Source organism: Esox lucius, chromosome 18, assembly GCF_011004845.1.
Source record: "Esox lucius isolate fEsoLuc1 chromosome 18, fEsoLuc1.pri, whole genome shotgun sequence".
In the NCBI taxonomy this organism is placed as follows: domain Eukaryota; kingdom Metazoa; phylum Chordata; class Actinopteri; order Esociformes; family Esocidae; genus Esox; species Esox lucius.
In genome coordinates this window covers 17,196,593-17,216,150 of record NC_047586.1, presented here as the reverse complement: position 1 = coordinate 17,216,150, position 19,558 = coordinate 17,196,593, and the positions used below count along the sequence as shown (strand labels likewise).

Sequence of the window (19,558 nt, the reverse complement as noted above, 5' to 3'; positions counted from 1 at the left end):
TTTTGAAACTACAGAGAGATACAGATATCATTTTGACAGTTAAGTGAGGCAATGTTATTGTTAACCTGAACCAATCATTTTAGTACGGTATGTGTTCGAACTGTCCTCACCCAAAGGGGTGATGTTTGTCAAAATCAGACGTTTCATGTTGTGAACAAATCTGTTGTTGTTTGAAAGATACGAATCATCAGAATGACTGCATCCATAAGCAATAGAGTTTAATAAACATAGGTCATATGTAAAGTTTGTATTACTTAAATTGATTTTGTTTACACATGTCAGCCATTTAATTGAAACAGAACCTTGGGAATGTTATGTAATGGAATCTATTAACGAAGTGAATATTTATAGTTTTTTTCCAACCTATGTATACTATTTTTGGATTATTTAAAACAAATCGTCGATTATTTAGTAACAAAAATGCACTATTTATTTATGATAATTGTCAACACTTTTCCCATTTCAAAATCTATTTTCTTTAGGCCTGAGATTTCCTGCTGTTGAATTTTTTTTTCCACTCTTCAGTGTAGTAAATATAAGCGTCGAAATAGACGTAAATAGTATTAAGAAAAGCCTAAACATGGGATCATGTATTATTTATGAATTTATTTATTAACTACCTGAGTAACGAAATATTTGTTTATTTCAAAATCTCAATATCAGAACGTTTTACACATACTTAAAAACTTCTAATGCTACCTATCTTTAGTAGCTCTCTGTCAATTCCATAGATTCCTGATGTACATATTGTTCCAAAAGGCAAAAAGATTTGGTTAGAAATGGGATGGGAACGACGAGTGACTGATTCAGAATCCTGAACTAGAAGTAAAATGCCTAGTACTGCATCCGTTCAATCTCGCTAAACCGAAAAGCTCACTTCAAGACGCCGATGTCTTTCATAAAGATCATGAAATGTGACCAAAATATATTAAATATTAACCAAATCAAACATAGCACCACGTCAAGTCAAGGCTGCTGTTAATTCAACTATTTGCGCAGAAATTCAACTACGCTGTTATATGCAATAGACCGTTATGCACGACATGATGTAAGCAAATGATTTTAGCTTTATCATAATAGAAAGAGGGAAATAATGTTCCTTTTACCCATCCTCCAACCTCACAACCCTCATCGTAATGAACGCTTCTCAACACTGCTTTTCCCATTCCAAAGCTTTAGGCCCAGGCAACTGGTTCAGGATCAGACATTGGAAAAGTTAGGTCATTAAAACAAAGATTCTTGCGGTAATGTTCAATGGGAATGTTTGAAGTATTTAATTGCCATCTACCAAAATCCTTGCAAAGGCTAATTGCAGTGGATATCCTCGCCGCTTTGGTGACAAGACGTGACAGTTATTTTGCGTCACCCTGGGTCTTATCCAATGCAAACAACATTCACTGGAGTGTCACGGACATCGCTCCAGACCTCTTTTATTTTAGCTTTATGGGACTTGTTAAACCCTCCCTCTTTCCGGGTTCCGTCATCACCTTCTCTTGCTGATCAGTGGAGCCACTCAATCCTATAAGCGCGCTCACAGCCAACCTGCTTACATTCGCTGACACCCTCACATTTCAGAGCCGGAGGAAATGGCCACGAGGACAAACGCATCGATATAGCCTGCTTATCCCGGGACGTTATTTCTTTTTCCGTTTCGTTAAAAAGGGAAGGAAAATACTTTGGAAGGAATAGACTGGAACTAACACTCTATATGCACGATATAGGCTATTATCTTGACATCCAGTCTCTATGAATGACAGCAGGAACGATACAAGGGTTGTCAGTGTGCTAATTGGAAAAACTTTTAACCGACTGTTCTGATTCGTCTTATACGTTATGGTGATGTTTCCCATAATTGCGCTATTGCATTACTAATCATTTTTAAATACGCATCTTCACCTTGCTGTGGGCTTCCTTTTTAATGCCACTGCGGATTACAATACCCAATTGGATGTAAAACGGCAGCAATTTGATACATAACCTTCTCTGCGGATTGAGTAGCAGTTTCTTGCCCTTCTGTATCTCCAAAACAAGCGCATGTCGATGGCGCAAAGGGTATGTCTTTACAGCACTTGTAATTTGTAATTTCTTAGTTTACTTTAAACGTCTGCCTCATGATGAGTTTGACCGCAAAGTCTATTTGGAATACTGGAAAGTATAAGGTCCTCGCCTGCAACCAGTATTAGGTGTGTTCTATTTTGCGTGCAGGAGACATTTGATTTGATGTTGACAGACGTTCTCATTCCCTGTGTTTGGGGGGCTTGTCTGTAGCCTACGATATGAATGTGATAGAAACATACCAACAGTATGCTTGAACTCGAGTCCACGAGTTTCTCACACTTAACGCAGTCTTTCTCCATCCAGTACGATGAGCTGGCCCACTATGGTGGTGGGATGGACGGAGTTGGACTACCAGCGTCCATGTATGGTGACCCTCACGCTCCGCGGCCGCTTCCCCAAGTCCACCATCTGAACCACGGTCCGCCTCCACATCCAACCCAGCACTATGGAGCCCACGCACCACACAACATCATGCCCAGCAGCATGGGCAGCGCCGTGAACGACGCACTGAAAAGAGACAAAGATCAAATATATGGGTGCGCATAAGAATTTTGCCAAGCCTTGCTCTGTTTTTTTGTGTTCTTGCTGTAGACTGTTAAGTGAAGTTACAAGTGGATAAAGTATTTACAAGCATTAAGTCAGGGAAGTTTGAACTTACTATAAGCTACGTGCGTAAACCGAATATGTCGATGGCACAACAAATCTAGGGCTATTTGAGCAGCATATCAGATCTCAAGAGCAGCATATCAAGAGTGGAGGCACTCCCTTGTGTATTTTAAGTATCGCATATAATAAACAAATATATGACACGAATAAAATGCATGTCAGTCAAATTGTTCACAATGTTACCTAATATTCCTTGGTCATTGAAAGAGAAAACACAGCTTGATGTTTTGTTCCATCATCTTGCAGTCACCCGCTATTCCCTTTGCTAGCACTGGTGTTTGAGAAGTGTGAATTGGCAACATGCACGCCGAGGGAGCCTGGTGTAGCGGGCGGCGATGTTTGCTCATCAGACTCATTCAACGAAGACATTGCCGTCTTTGCAAAACAGGTACTTGTGGTTTATGATAAACCCCGTTTTATCTTATCCAAAATTGGGATAAATTATTGATTTACTACTGTAGCCATGAATTATAATGGAATGTAAACGTTAAACATATTTTCCTTGATTTATTTCATGTTTGATTGATGGGTGAGTGATTGATTAGCTGATTGGTGGTCTGTTTGATTGATTAGGTGATTGATCGATTGATGGACTAACTGACGGACTGATTGATTGTTGTGCGCTGACAATTTACAATTTATTTTTTCTTTACAGATACGTGCAGAGAAACCGTTATTTTCGTCGAATCCAGAATTGGATAACTTGGTAAGTGAAACATCACATATCCACTTGTAATGCGCCAGTAGCGCAGCAGGAAAAAAATCTTTGATACAGTAATGTTTAAGTTTACTTTGTTTGAAAACAACAAGAATATTCAGTACATTCGTTTGAAGGAGCAACAGGAAACTCGACGAGTCGTAGGCAAAGTCCTATTCTGCTCCTGTGCTGCGCGGAGCGGGAGAGCTCCTTGCCTTAGGCATCCCCAAAGCAAAGAGTCAAGGAGCCATTTCTGTGCTAATGATTTTATTCGAATAAGAAAATACATTGTTTAAAGTCATATAACGTAATGTAACATATCAATATTTTACGGTATTGGCCTACAGTGTGCATTCATCCATTTATGACATAGTTACTATCCATTTGAGATAAACTTCTCGGTATATGACTAAAGCCTGACTTATATTTTATGTTTCCAGATGATCCAAGCTATTCAAGTATTACGATTTCACCTTTTGGAATTAGAGAAGGTAATGTTTTTTGGATTCTCGACCTACCTTATCATTTATATAATGCTTGCTTTATTTTTTGTTTTTTAATGTTTGTGTTTGTTTTATTATAGGCCTATTTTTGGTCAAAATAACATACCAAAAAATAACATACAATAACCTTAGCTTCTGCTCGGATGACCTGTACAAAGGGTGCTGCTAACTTGCATTTTCTTGAAATAGGTGCACGAGCTATGTGACAATTTCTGCCATCGGTACATCAGTTGTTTGAAAGGCAAAATGCCCATCGACTTGGTCATAGACGATCGAGATGGCTGCAAATCCGACTTTGATGACCTGACGGGATCCTCTACAAATCTAGCAGACCACGTGAGTCTCGGGTTCGAAATTATTGGATATTGGTACTGATTTTGACACAGGGAAGTAATTGCGTCAATAGTGTTTAGAAGAAAAAAATTGCAAGATCATGAGCAGTTTAGAATTTGTTTAATTAATAAACAAATACATGTTTTATGTACAAGTTCCAATTAAATGTTTTGGTATTTTAAACATGTAGTTTTAATAAAATATCAACAAAAAATATCTATAGCACATTGGTGTGTGGGAAAAAAGTGCAAAACATTTGACAGTCAGTCCGTATGTATTGTATTTAGATTTCTCTGTGTGTGTGCGCGCGTGCGTGTGTGTGCGTGTGTGTGTGTGTGTGAGTGTGTGTGCGTGCTCCCATTTTATTTTGTCACGCAAAAGAGGGGGAATGCAAGAGATATTTTCATTTAATTAAGTTTCCCCTCATTCTTTTACTCTGTCAAAATAAAATAATAATCTATCAAAAAGGGTAATCAAAAATGGTGAAAGAAAATGACACACACGTATGACAGCAAGTTGCTTTACATAAAGGCATCTGCTTGTCTCCAGTATTTTTTAGACTATAATGGATGCTTATTATGAATTTGCAATGTATATTTCGATTTTTTTTCAATACTTGTCGATATAGCATTTTTCATGCTTTTGCATGGAGATAATATAGAGGATGATGGTGATGAAGGTCTGTATGTGGAAGAGTTCAGCTCTTTGGTCTTCCCTACTCCTTCTTTTGGAGGACTCATGACTAGTGTCTGATTTTACACTTGAATGCTAAACCAATCAGATTATTATTGTCGGTAAAGAGGGGGGTCTTTGTCAAACCATGGGCCCCTAGGGTGCACCCTCCACTTCCTCTTCCGAATACATACACCCCCCCCCCCCCCCCCCCACACACACACACACACAAACATGTCAATTCAGATGGCGTGATCCATTTAACCCAGTGGACTGAAGCAGTGGCAGGAACTTTGTCGGTCAACTTTGTCTATTACAATATATTCATGCATGCTAGGTTTGTTGAAAGTAGGCCACTTATAACTACCAGAAACCTTTTACTCCCATTGCATTTTCATTTTTGGGCATTGTTGCATTACATCGATTGATTAATTCCACACATAACCGTTATTCAAGGTTAATTTCCCTGACAGGGCAGGATGATCTGCTGGTTGAACTGGGACCCAGTGCACCTTCACATTATACTGGTATAGTCTTATTACGCCATGGCAGACAATGTTATTCCGAAGGGACCATGTCGGCATACATTGTACGTATGTCAGTCATGCAAGCGTCATGCCCAAATAGGAACCCACCCGCCTCTACGTAATGTATGGCCTGTAATTCTCTGGGTGTTGGGGCACAATGCAGAACACACACGGAACAGTTCAGTATGAATGTCCACCTCTCTGTATATTGGGACGTGTTTGTGTTTGAGGGGAACATGCAAATGATATTAGTTGTGTTGACAAAAGCACGTTTAACCTCCATTTCCAGTCTTTCCTGCTTGCGTTATTCTGTCAGCCGCTGTCTGACTTTAGGGAGAATAAACTGAACTGGTGGGCAGTTGTGTTAGTAACTATGTTCTGTTTCTCTAGGGAAGGCTACATTATGTCACTATCTTAAAATGAGTTAGGGTAAGAAAGTCTTCATGCTCTTCCACTATTTTGTCCTTTCTCACATGCGAGCTCGTATATCTCTCTTCGAGTGGGTCTACATCCCAGCCCATAGCCATAATAGAGCACCTTTCCAACCATGTTTTTATCTGAAAGTTACGGAGTGATAACGCTCAGAGTGATTTTAGTTGTTTAAGAGTTGATATCAGTCTAGATGTTATCATGTCTTAAACATCAAACCGGCTTCCCTTCCTTTAGGGATCTCAATATCTGTGCTACATTCTTAGATAGACCACACCATATCAGTAATTCATCTAGTCCTAACAGCTGGGGTTTGAGTGAGTAAAGAACCCCCTTCATTAGCTTGATAAACGTGAAAACACATGGCACTTTGAATGGGGCCGCCACACAAACAGCTTTGTAATTACTGCGCGTTAAGATGGAAAAGGGGGTTCTGCTCGTCCAGACTATGGAGAGTCCTCATTCACACAGCGCTCCCATTGTTGCGTGATTATTCTCGTCATTGCCTGAGCCCTTCATCTGAGCGCCATCCGGCAAACAGCTGACGCAGGAAGAGGCTGAAGAGGTTGCTCTGCCGGCTATCGGCATACGACCGTCTAAAGTGCAATAGTCCCTGCCTCGATATGGCCCAAATAAAAAGGGGTCCGGGCAGAATCCGGGCTTCAGAATCAGTTGAGACACGTGAAAGGGAGTAGAAGGGAGTGTTGCTTGGAGCTCTGTTGCTGTTCAGTTTTGCCTTATCAGATTTAGCCTGTTTAGCTGAATATTGGGTTTCGGCATTCGTTTTTTTTTTTTTTTTTGCCACCACTCAATCTCAGAGATAATGGTGAGTTTGATTTTGGGGTTATTGGTTTATCTATTGCTTTGCACTTGCTCTGTTTTCTTATTGACATCACAGGCATATTGTCCAATACTGTGCGATGCTGTGTGTCCGTGCGTGTCCGGGAGTTACACTAATGTTGAGTAATTGCAGACTGTATCCAGCACATTCTAATGGGATCTTTCTCTCTCTCTCCCCCCCCCCCCCCCCCTCCCTCCTCTCCTGGTGTGTGGCCGGAATGGGGGGATATGTTGATAACCCAATGACCCTCTCTGTGGACCCCAGAACCCGGCATCCTGGAGAGACCTGGATGACGCCCACTCCACGCCCTCCGTGGGTACCCCAGGGCCCTCCAGTGGGGGTCACGTCTCCCAGAGTGGGGACAACAGCAGTGAACTCGGTAAGAGACCCACAGCTTATCTTTACACTCAACTCCATATCAAAGGTTGACCTCGGCACAGACCCCCATACAAATGCAAGGATCTTTTCTTTACTTGTGGGCTTTTAGGGCAAACTTTGCCTTTCCAGAGATTCTAATGATAAGCAGTTGTTGTTGCTCAGTCTTATCAATCGGACAGTTGATAACTGGCTGTCGTTGAATCTACTCCACAGGGTTTTGATGATGACTTTGTAGTTTTATCAGTTAGCCAGGTCAAGTTGTAGAAATAGTTCAGTAGTTTGATCCGGTCTTGGTTTTATGATGGCTTGTCTGATTAGTGCCATTATTGCCAATTACTGGTTTTCCATGACTGCCCCTGGCATGGCTGTAGAGTTGGCTTCATGGGTTGTGGTCCATGTGCCTGCTCTAAATTGGGCCTGTGATTTGCTCTTTGGAAGCTGTAAGGGTTTTATGACTTGTTTTTGTTTTTCTCTCCTATGGCCACAGTAAAAATAGAACAGACTTTAAAGCAACGTACCACCCTCTGCCCATTAGGGATCAATAGCGAGGGCATTAAACCAGACAAAGGGAGGATGCTTTGCAAGACAAGAGCAATATTTAAGGATGAAAGGAGAGCCAGAAACACAGATTAAGTCCCTTCCTCCTCTGATTTTACCAAAGCTTCTTTACAAGTCTGAACCGCCTGAAAACATGTGAAGTGAACTTTATTTTCCAGGCTTCCATTATTTTTAATGTCATCCCAGAGAGGAAGGTGTCAATGTTTTGATTTTCCCTGGTTCCCTGAGATGGCTTTTTTTTTAACAACAGGGGGGGAAAAGGTCCATGCTTCCCTGCCCTTTTGACCTGGTTAGAGAATGCATAAGGACGGGGGGAAGCACAATAACCCCTGCTGGGTAGCTGGGGAGGACAGAGACACTTTATGTATGGTGGAACAAAGGGGAGAAAAAGGCACGGAATGATCAGAGGCCTGGAGTCCGAGCAACTGGTAGCAGGATCTGATGCTGCCGTGCCTACCTGCTGCTCCTCTTGCCCCTCCTGTGGCCTCTTTGCCCTTTTTTTCTCTCCTTGTTTCCATGCCCTTTTCTCATTCAAGGGGATGAGGAAAGCAAACACCTTTAACATAGGAAGAGAACCGGGGGCCAAGGTGGGGACCTTACGTTACCAGTGAAGACCTGGTTAGAAGATTACCCGTGCTCTTCAAAGCACCTGCTTCTGTGAGGGACCCTCTATTGTCCTACTGGACAGTAGTCATGGTGCTCTGGGACAATACTAACAGTATTTAAAGGGTTAACCTACAGACTTCTTTAATGGGGAAGCCTTGTGGTGGGTTTCTGTGTGGTTGCCATGTAGTGTCAACCACAGATAGTTGATACGTGGTTGGCTGGTGGTATGGTTATGGTTTGGCTAACTATGTTAGCCATGTGGCTAACCGCTAACCCATGGCTTACAGTCTTTGGTTGTTTCCTTGTAAGCTGTGTGATATATGCAGAGGGACTTCTCTTTGATACCACCTCCCCCAGGGGGACTCTCTCATTTGAGGCACGGGGGCCGAGCTAAAGGGGCTGAGCTATCTTAGGAATGCTTTCAGGGGGCGGGACTTGGAATGTCCATCACAAAGGCAAAAACAAAACAAAAGGAACAGAACCCAAGGGGAGCTAGCTGCTGTGAATCTCCTGTACACTGGTGTTTAGAAAGAGGGGAATGCAGTGAGAGAAGAAACAGGATGCAGTCAGAGTCTTTTTTGTGTGTCCGCCGAAGTTGGAATCCAGTGTTGCTGGTGGTGACATACCAATGACGTCACACTCTACTAACACTGGAGGCCAATGTCCCTATAGAGCCTGTCACAAAATATTCCCACAAAAAACAAGGGAGTGAGACATGGGAGTTACTAGTGTTCATCACAACCTCACCCGTAGCATTTAACAGTCCAAATCAATAGGATATATAACAATCCTGAATATATTCACAGTATATAAGAAAATCCAGCAATCGTCAACATCTTCCCACTATAGGATTCCCAGTGTCTTGGAAAGCTTCCAGACAGCAGCTCCTATTTAGCAGCATGCATCATGGGTAATAACAGGAGGGGCTGAGAGGTGTCATCGGTGATGGATCAGGGTCCCGGTGAGCTCATTAGGCAGGCTGCACTGGGTTGGCATCACTGATGCAGACCGCGATACAGCAATCAGTTCTGCTAGCCGGTAGCCCACCCTGCACTTCGTCTTGGACGGATGTGTCATCACGTGGATCCTCTGGACTCATCTAGTTGTCCCAGTTCATACCTAACTGTAGGGAACACAGGTCGTCGATGAGAGAGAGAGAGAGAGAGAGAGAGAGGGAGGGAGACGAAGAGAGAGAGACGGAGAGGAAGAGAGAGACACTGAGAAGGTTGAGAGTGGAAGTGGAAGTCAGCCAAGGCTGCCTCTCTCTTCATATCTTAAGGTGCTGTTTTCCCAAAAGCGCCCCGGGCGATACTCCAGTCCTCCCCGTGGCAGCAGGCCGCCCCCCTCTGTGTCACGCGTGTAGACACTGGAGCAAGGCTGGGAAGGAGGGAGCGGGCGGGCGGGCGGGCGGGCGAGGGGGATAGGCCAGGGAAGGAGCGTTCCGCGGGTACGACTTTGAGAGCAGTGCACCGTCACACTGGTTAGATTGGCTGAGTTGCCAGGGAACAGTCAGAAGCGATTAGCGTAGCGGTAGATCTGCCCTGCGGCCTTCCCTCTCTGGAGCAGAGGAAAAAAGAGGGATACAGCAGTGTATGTGTGTGTGTGTGTGTGTGTGAGTGAGTGTGGGGGGGGGGGGGTTGACGCTCCTTAGATATAATTAGGGCGTGCTAGTGAGTTCTGTCTGTTTTGTCCTTTATTCATGTCCTTTTTCTGTTTCTGTTTTAATCCATTATTTGGATCAGGCACATGAGGGTTTAAAGTGACCAGTGTTTATTCCAGTCATTCACTGCACCCACAGCAGTTTAAGCAACACATGTTCATCCACTGATTGATAATGTTTTTATTGATTATTTCACCACTCAAGGAATTTCTGAAACAAGACACACCTCTAAGCCTGGGAGATATTAACTGTCTGCACAGTACTTTCCACCAGCAACCAACTGAAACATTTCCTCAGTTCCTTTCCGACCAAAAGCTTTTTAGAGCGTCTATAGATGGACAGGACAAACAAAGTGAAGCATCACGTAAGCGATGGACATTGACCAACAGACGCGTGCCCTGTCCTGTACTCGGACTCCACCATCCGTCAGAACTCCCACCCCTCCTCCCCTCACCCACGTCCCAACGCCAGCCCACTCAGTTCGACTCATCCTTTTTAATGTCGATATTCATTAGCTGAAATATTTATGCATGAATATGGACGCATATATAGAAGCCCCTTGATTGATGCATCCCCAAAAACAAAAAGACATGCCAGGGTGAATCTTAAGAAAAGTAGGGTTTCTGCCCCGCCTCGGGGGAGGAGTCTCTCAGATGCATTATTCACGTGCCCTCCAGGCAGGCTTTCAAGGCATCTCTGCCCCGAGGGCAAGAAAAATAACCACCACTGTTAAAAGTAAATCATCTCGGCTGATGCACAATTAATGGCGTAGAGGGAGAGGACAGAGACAGAGGGAGGGAGTGCACAGAGGATGCTGCGATGGGGAGCAAGGAGGAGCGGAGGCTGGGGATGAAGCCGCGGAAATCTCAGATTAAAAGGGAGCCTCCCGGAATTGATCCGTGCAAGGGTTCCTGTTGAAATCCAACGAGGACGCCATGCTAATCACGCCAGGAGGAGAAAAAGGGGCTGTGTGTTTTTTTTGCGTTTGTTTGTGTACCCGTGTGAGTCAGACAATCCAACGCAGACAGACTGGAGGGCTGTGTTGGGGGTGGGTCACTGAACACACTGGGGCTTGAGGGGGAAATGACCGCAGACCCCCACCCCCAACCTCCCACACATCCCTGGCCAATGTCTATTACAGCTTTTAGTGGCTTCCCGTACCTCAACAATTAAGTTTCAATTCTAGTTTTTGTTAGTTACATTTTTCCCTAAAATGGGATGTAATTAGTCTGTATCAAACGGCGATGGAGAAAAATAAAAATGCATCCGTCTGAACATTGTGTCCAGTCATGACTCTGACGTTCATTACCTCATGTCAAGCGTACAGCCCAGCTCCCGCAGTCATTACTTCATGTCAAACGTGCAGCTCAGATTGAATTAATAGCTTGGGTTTTTTTTTATTGAGCTCTCTCACTACATGAAGCGCTCTTCATTATCCAGACACTGGAGAGTGCAGATGAGGAGGTGCAAATGTTCAAGATGGTCGTGCTATCCTGTCGCCCTTCCCTTAGACCTCTGTTGCCCTTTGGTCGTGTTTGTGGCCAGCTGAGGTGATGTGTCTGAGCTATCGCCTCCTCTCTCCTAACGTATCCCTCCACCTCTCCACTTTGTGTTCTGTCGCAGGCGACGGGCTCGACAACAGCCTGGCGTCACCGGGCACAGGGGACGAAGACGACCAGGACAAGAAGAGGCAGAAGAAGAGGGGCATCTTCCCCAAAGTGGCCACCAATATCATGCGTGCGTGGCTCTTCCAGCACCTTACGGTAAGACAACGGGTTAAACCAAGTCCTGGCTTCAGCTTGTCGGCCTAATTGGGGTGGTGCTAGTTTTAACGCGGTCAGATCGCTCTCCATGGCCACAGCACACCCTCGCGTGCAAGCGATGTTGAATAGGATCAATTTACATGAAGCCTACGTGCTTATACGTCCTATGACTCTCCTCAAGTGCCCCTGAGAGTCGGCCAAGTACCTCTAGAGGGAAGAGACTGCCGCCTTGCATCCAATACTGCGCGTCAACGCAAGGACATCGGCCTGTGGCTTTGTGGTCCTTCGCGGAACAGTTGTTTCTATGATGTTTTCCTCATACAAACCGTGATTGAGGTGAAGGCACATTGGGCGTTATAAAGACCAGCATTGTGCGTTGTCTAACGGTGGCCCCTCGGTCACACACTAGGACTGATGCCACTCAGCGTCTGAACCACGTTTTACAGAAATCGAATGGACTACTTTCCCAGAATGCAAGTCCTTTGAGTCCACGCTATCTCACATTCCAACGACTTCCAACCGGTCCCCAATGTGGGGTTTCACCTTTTGTCCACGCACCGCTACTGCTTCTAACACCTTCTTACTCCTTCTTACCATCCTTTTTCTACTTCTCTCCTCTTCGCACTCTTAGATGTTTTCATAGATTCGTATTTGTTTGCCGGTGAATAGCGTCCACACAGCTCCTGTTCAGGCAGTAATCCTTTCCTCTAAAAAACAACCTTTAGATTCGCCAGATAAAAAAGAAGAGAGGAAAGAAGGGCTAATTGAATTATCCCCTCTCTGTTCCCCGTCCCTATTCAGTCTAATTGGTTAAGCACAAGTGTTTGTCGTGGCAGGATGTGCCTCGTGAACACTATGTGAAGGGGACTTTGGCCCCTCAATGTTCTTTGAATGGTCCAATTGCAACACCCAGGCGATCAAGCATTCATCAGGCCGCAGAGGGTGTGAATTGTGAAAGGAGACGGATTATGTTTTGTCCCGACTTTACCGTTGAGGCTGGGGTCGGAGAAGGGAAAAGGGGGGAACTTCTCTAGATAGTCTTAGCCTCCAGCTTTTGTGGCCCTAATTCTAAGAAGAAACTCTAAAGATCCTCCTCTACAAAGCTCTAGAGAAAGCAGCTGTGGATGGTTTAGATTCATTCTAGGATTCATTATTGGCCCATTAGCATGGACATACAGTTGCTGTTTGTTTCCATGCAAGCCATACTGTCTGAAGACCGCCATCTACAGTAGTGATTGAGACAGATCTCTGTGAAGCGCTGCATCAGTTACAACAACCATTCACTACACTATTTAAAATGCAGTTGGTCATCTTGTTCCATCGGTAGGCCCTTTCTTCCACTAGGAAATTGAAATAAGGCATGTAAAAAGAAAAGAATACGTCTTGTTTAACTACAGCTCAGGTTGTGACCTGAGTAAAGTAGCATTACTTATGAGGGTTGTAAATTGGAGAGAAGGTGGGTTGGACTTAAGTTGGACTTAAGCAGGGACATTAGCAGAAGGTTTGGTTTTGGAAGACAGAGGGGTTCTTCAAGGTGGAGGGAGGAGTGATAAGCCATCCATCACTAGTCTGTCAGCCACCAAGCTGGGAGGTGACCATGACGATCGCTAGCGGCAACAATGGCCTTTGTCCCCATCATTTCAGTTTCTATGCGCATGTGTGTTTGCCGTGTGTGCGTATGTGAGTGTACGTGCAGTTGCGCGCACGTGCGTGGGTGTGTACGTGTGTGCTGATGCTCGCAAATGTGTGTCCGATGCTGGGACTGAGTGCGTTTACGTGTGTGTGTGTGTTTGTGCGCGTGTATGTGCCTGAAAGACCTGTTTAAACATGAAGCGCTTGGAAGCTCATCCCTCACCCAGTGACCACAGGAGGTGGCTGCGGCCGTGACAGCACCCTGTACATGGATCACCTCTGTCTGCCATCTGCCTGCCCCCCTCCCTCTGTCACACCGCCAGCGGAGAGGCGCGGGACAGGGGCCGGCTCCTATTCAGGTCCCAACAAAGACGGCCATTGTGTCCCTTTGTATCGCGTCTGATCATTTGTCAAATAATGTCAAATAATGTCCAATAATGTCAAACAATGCCACGCACTTTGAGCCCAGAGTGTTCAGGGGCCAATCAATGGTCACTCTTGGTAGTTCAGGGTTGCTTATGCTAACTGGAGAGATGGACTTGTGTGTATATATGCCTGTGGTCACTGTGGATGTGAGTCTGTCACAGGGCCTGATTACATTTCCTGAGTTTGACTTGCCGTTAGAGTGTGAAAGGAACAAGCCGGGTCTTATGTTGTTCTAAATGAATGAACGCCGGGTGCTTTATACTGGAGCTTTGACGTTTGTATTTTTTCTCTTCTGTCATCGGTCTACCCCAGCACCCCTATCCTTCAGAGGAACAGAAGAAGCAGCTAGCACAAGACACAGGGCTCACCATTCTGCAAGTCAATAACTGGTAACTAACCTCCAAAGACCCCACGCTAACGCTAATCCTGGTGCTTCAATTTCAAACCTTCCTTTCTTTCGTCCCTCCTTACACTCATTGTTTTTCTTTCTGTCCTTTTGTGAATTATCTCTTTTTCTTCTTTGTCTTTTCTGCTTTTTTCTTTCCTTCTGTCTTTTATTGTACCTTCCTTTTTTCTTACTTTCTTTTCTGGTCGTTTTTCTTCTTTAGCTTGATGTTCTCTTTGTTAATTATTGGCAGGCTGCATGCATTCCTGTTCAGACCTACCTACAGCCACCTCAGAGGAGCTCATTAGAAATGAAAATTAAATGGAAGTCTTAGGTACTAAGGTGTTAGGTACTAAGGTGTTAGGTACTAAGGTATTAGGTACTATGGTGTACTAAGAGATACTGACAAACCCTCACCTCCGCATACACACCTTCCTCCACCTACAAACTCCCAGACTCATTTTACATGTATGACATGATGGATTAAATCATCTTTAAGGCCCGGCAACCTGGAACCCTTTGTAGATGGCTTAGCCCATTATGGGAAGGGGGTGGGGTCCAATCAAATGATCACAGAGGAAAGAGGAACATATATAGGGGGATTTTGGATTTGGTTTTCCAGGATACGGTTCTGGTGTGTCATCAGAAAAGCATCATTTTACTTGGAGCTTACAACAAGGTCAGGCTTGAATTAATTGAGACGACATTGGCTTCTCGCGATTAATCCTCTCTAGTCCCAGAATCCATGCTAGGATTCACTTCTTTAAGTGTATCAGGTTCTCAACAGACATAATTACATAGACGTGCCCCTTTAATCCTGAGAGTTAAACAGCGTATGGGTTTTAGTCAGGGATCTACTTCAGTATACTTATTCAACATCAGACAGATGCTTAGCTTACCTAGCTGTCCATTCAGTTGGGTAGCAGTATGTCTCTACCCAGAATTGACAAAGCTGTTACCCTTATCACAGCCTGAGGCTAGAGGAGCTAAACCCACATCAATGGACAGTGTAGCTTTCTCCAAATACCCCAAATCATGTCAATAAGAATAAGAATGATTACCAGTCTAATCCTAGAAGACATGAGCAACTGGAGTAAAACCGGATATTTTGTAATATGCTGAAAGCTTTGATTGTGTAAGATTATTTTATCTGGACCAGGGATATAAATGCAAAACAGAAGCTTAGTGTACTTTGCAGCCATGTTGTTCTAAATAGATTTTAAGGTTCTCTTCATGTCTCACCATTTTCTTTTCCTCTTCAGGTTCATCAATGCCAGAAGGAGAATAGTACAGCCTATGATTGACCAATCTAATAGAGCTGGTAAACAACTTCCATTGGTTGATTGATAATTAGATGATATTGATGCTCTGTCATGTAATGTATTTTGACATAATTTATGATTTTCTAATGTAGATAAGGATAATTCAATTGAACTTTTATTATAATGATTTATTCCTTCTTTCTTATGATGTATCTCTTCTAATGCACATACTGACAACAGAAATGTAATTATAATAGTATTAAATCTGTATCCTGACACACAGAAATGTAATTATAATCTAGGGTTAAATGTCTATACAGAACATAGACATGTTATTATAATCTAAAATTACATCTCTGTACTGACACATAGAACTGTTATAATCTTGTATACTATCTCTATTTTAATTTTTATTTAAATAACCTTATATTATATCTTCATACTGACACATACACATTATTGTAATCTAGTACTGAATACAAGCCCATAGAAATATAATAATTGTATTGTATTATATCTTTATATTGACCCATAGAAATATTATGATCTTGTATTCGATCTCAATACTGAACCACAGAAATGTAATTTAATCTAGTAGTATAAATGTATACTGACACATGAATTAAATTATAATATAATATTGTGACTTTATACTGAATCAGGGAAAAGTAATTATTATCTAGTATCGTATTGCTATACTGACCTACAGAAATGTAAACAAATAAAAATATTACATATCTACACTGACCCATAGAAATGTAATTATAATCTAGTATTGTATGTCTACATCCACAGTGGGTCAGGGGACAGCATATAGCCCTGACGGTCAACCAATGGGAGGCTTTGTACTTGACGGACAGCAGCACATGGGGATTCGGCCTGGCGGTATGAACCCTTGTTGTTTTTTTCTTTCTACAAATGTAGCCTAGAATCTTCTTTTTTTTCCTGGTTAGTCCTGGTTAGTATTCTTTAGTTCGGTTTACATTGTGTTATTGTGAATTTTTTTTATTCAGCCCTGTGATTAAATCCTGTAATTGGTTCCTCTGTGTGTCACTCATTCTGCAGGACCAATGGGTGGCATGGGAATGAATATGGGCATGGATGGACAGTGGCACTACATGTAAACTCCTTCCAACCGAGGCAAGCCTGAAGAAGATGGTGAAGTAAGCACTGCCTCAATCTCTCTCCCACATTTGACACCCACAAGCCCCCCTCCTCCATCATTCTCCCATTCCTCTCTTATCTCCATTTTCCTCACCCCTCCTTCCCTCAATAGCTCCTCTATCCCTCTCCCTCACTCCATTTCTCTCTTTCTCAATTTCTCCTCACTCTCCATCCTCCTCTCCTTCTTCGGGCTCGATCTGATTAAGAGTGTGGGGTTCTCCTCTCGCCCTATCAGCTCTCTGGCCCTGCTGACAGTTCACAAATCAAGACGTATCGCCTGCCGGAGGCACTGGAGCTCACCGGATTTTATTTAACACCCACACTCCACTGCTCAATGAGCCCCGCTATAATGACACTTACCTTGATTAATTGAGCTCTTTATATGTAAATAGGGAGACCGCTCGCGTTCGCCTCACTTTTCACCAAGCGCCAATTCCGCCAACGCAGCCCCTTTCCCTTCCTGACAATTCCCCTGATTTTAAGAATGAAGTCCAGAGAGTGCGATGGCCTTAGCAGTGATGGCCAATCGCCTACATTTTAAATGTGGCCCACATAAAGACATCTTATGCACTCAAGCTGAATAAATGCTGGTGATATCATTTTAAAACTATTTCATCCAACAATTTCTCACTAAATGATCATTGACTGGTTACTGTTACTGCTTAATACAGGAGGCGTGATACTGTTCTCCCCTAATTTCATCCGTGGCGAGACCGTATGCTGATTGTGATGGCGACTCATTTACCCCAGTCTCTATGTGGTGCTGTTTTGCAGTAATATGTGGTTATCTGCATGCATGGTGGAGCCAGATACATAAAGGATATCTATTAGAAATCCCCTGAGAATTACACCACTGAACAAGAACTGTCCCAATTATGTAAATACTTTAAGAATTCACTAACTTGGTCATGTGTGGCGATGTCTTTACCTTAAACAATTTAGGGTCCAATTTTGCAGTTTGTTACGGTATGTTTGTATAAGAGACTGACCCAGGCTGCTTCTTTTTTTTCAGGCCTCCATGGTTTGCTCAGGGAAAATTCCATTTTGCCGCGTGGTCCAGTGAGAGCGTAACTCCAGTCACGCATGTAGCCATCATCTGACCATGGCCGCCACACCACCACTGGAAAATAGAGGACTAAACCCACCCTGGGACCGCCCACATCTGCACAGGCCCCGCCCACCTTGACCTTTACTAACCCCATGCCTGGAGGAAGACCAGGAGCTAGTAAAAAATAACAGCTACAACAACAAGAACGACAACAATCTTAAAAAGAAAAGAGACTTCTAAATGAACAACGGAAGCTAAAATGACCTCAACATTTTGACACATTTTTGTTTTCTTTTTTAAATTATTTATTTATTTTTCTACAATGGTGGACCATGGGGAGCATAACTTTTCAGTCTTTGCCCAAGATATATTGAATCAATTGTATATACACACAGCCCGTATACACACACACACACACACACTTACGCGCACACAAGTGCATGCACACACAGACACATGCACTGACGCACTCACACAGGCATACAGGCTTCATCCTATGAACATACCATTTGAAAACAACCACTGTGGAATATCTAATAAGACGATGAAGACTCTAAGAGTTTAAATAACTGTTGTGGTGTATAGACTTGTGATTTTTCATTTGACTGTTCTGTTCATGTTTGCGCTTTGTGGTCACTAGTTTATAGAGTGAGAGTGTATCACTGTCTCCCACCTTCATGTGCTGTGAAAGAGAGAAGAAGAAATTGACTCTTGAGTTTGAGTGACTGCAAACTGCAGCTCTATCCAGGTCCCAAAAAAAAAAAAAAAAAAGCCCTCTTTTTATTTGTATTCTGAATGTTGCCCAGTTGTTTTTATTGCCCATGCACTGAATCAATTTGTTTTTTACTGTTTTGATTTTGATTGATCTGTGTTCTCCTGAATCGTACTGAAAGGGTTCATGGGCTCTATACTGGTAGGGTGGATCCTGGACTGACTTCCATCTACATCATATTCAAATAGTTTTATAGCACACAGGAAGGAGGGAAAGGGTTCTGCACTAAAAACCAAAATAAAAACTCATTTTAAACCTTTACCTCAGTGCTTCTAGAGGAGTCTTTTTTTCAGCCAATCTTTGTTTTCTGCTGGAAAAGAAATAGCCTACACTTTTCATGACAGAATGCATATGGTAGCACGAATTCATATTTTGTACTAAATATATATTTAATAAATTACTTTGAACAAGATTTAGAATTTGATACATTTACGTTCGCATTTGTGGCAAAATATACACATTAGCTCTGTGTTACTATGTAGTAAATTAAATAATGCCTAACTTTGTAAAATGTTTTTTTGTTTGTTTGTATTAACGCAACACTAGTCCGATTGGTATTGGTTACGTTTTTTGGTCGATATGGGACGAAATTGCTGTCGCCATTTTCTCATTCGATTGAGGCTGACAGGAATGATGGATGATCTATTCGAAATAGGGAGACCATCCCAAAGCCACAATCGGTCGTTTTTATCAAGACAATTTAAAAAGAACAATAGTCCCAGGCCAAATATCAGAGGAAGCCTCTGTCAAGAAATAAAAAAGGTTGGACAAGATATATTTTCGAATTAATTGTTGTTATTTCAATCCCCTGGCAAAAAGGAAAACACGAATTTGAATATGGACCTAAACAAAACCTTTATGAATTCGTTCGTATATGATTTTAAAATGATACTTGTTGATACTGCCGTATTTTTCAAGGATATATTAGTTTGTATAGTTGTCTGACTGTCTTGCGATGTGAGTTTGTCAGAGGAAAAAAATGCTGTGGGCTACTTGGAAGATCATTTATCAATGTCAGACAGTAACGATCTTGTGTGCTGTATTGATGAGAAGAATTACATTAACGCAAGATGAGAGACTCATGGGCCAATGGTAAATGTGCAATTATTATTTAGGCATAGCATACGCGTCAGGTTTAGATGGCTATTCATTTTACTAATCTTAGCATTTTGAGTTGG

General features: G+C 42.9%; 1 protein-coding gene across 1 annotated transcript; it reads left to right on the top strand.

The window, feature by feature from the left end:
* The first annotated feature begins 1,467 nt into the window (after positions 1–1,467).
* On the top strand, positions 1,468–18,641 carry meis2b (Meis homeobox 2b). The gene is made up of 13 exons (XM_010882287.4): positions 1,468–2,052; positions 2,362–2,594; positions 2,971–3,112; positions 3,380–3,430; positions 3,862–3,912; positions 4,114–4,260; positions 6,991–7,105; positions 11,552–11,691; positions 14,062–14,138; positions 15,397–15,455; positions 16,192–16,281; positions 16,462–16,559; positions 17,573–18,641. Exons 1-12 carry the CDS (start codon positions 2,035–2,037, stop codon positions 16,518–16,520), a joined length of 1,182 nt encoding a protein of 393 aa, XP_010880589.1. The 5' UTR covers positions 1,468–2,034; the 3' UTR covers positions 16,521–16,559; positions 17,573–18,641.
* Positions 18,642–19,558: the final 917 nt, after the last annotated feature.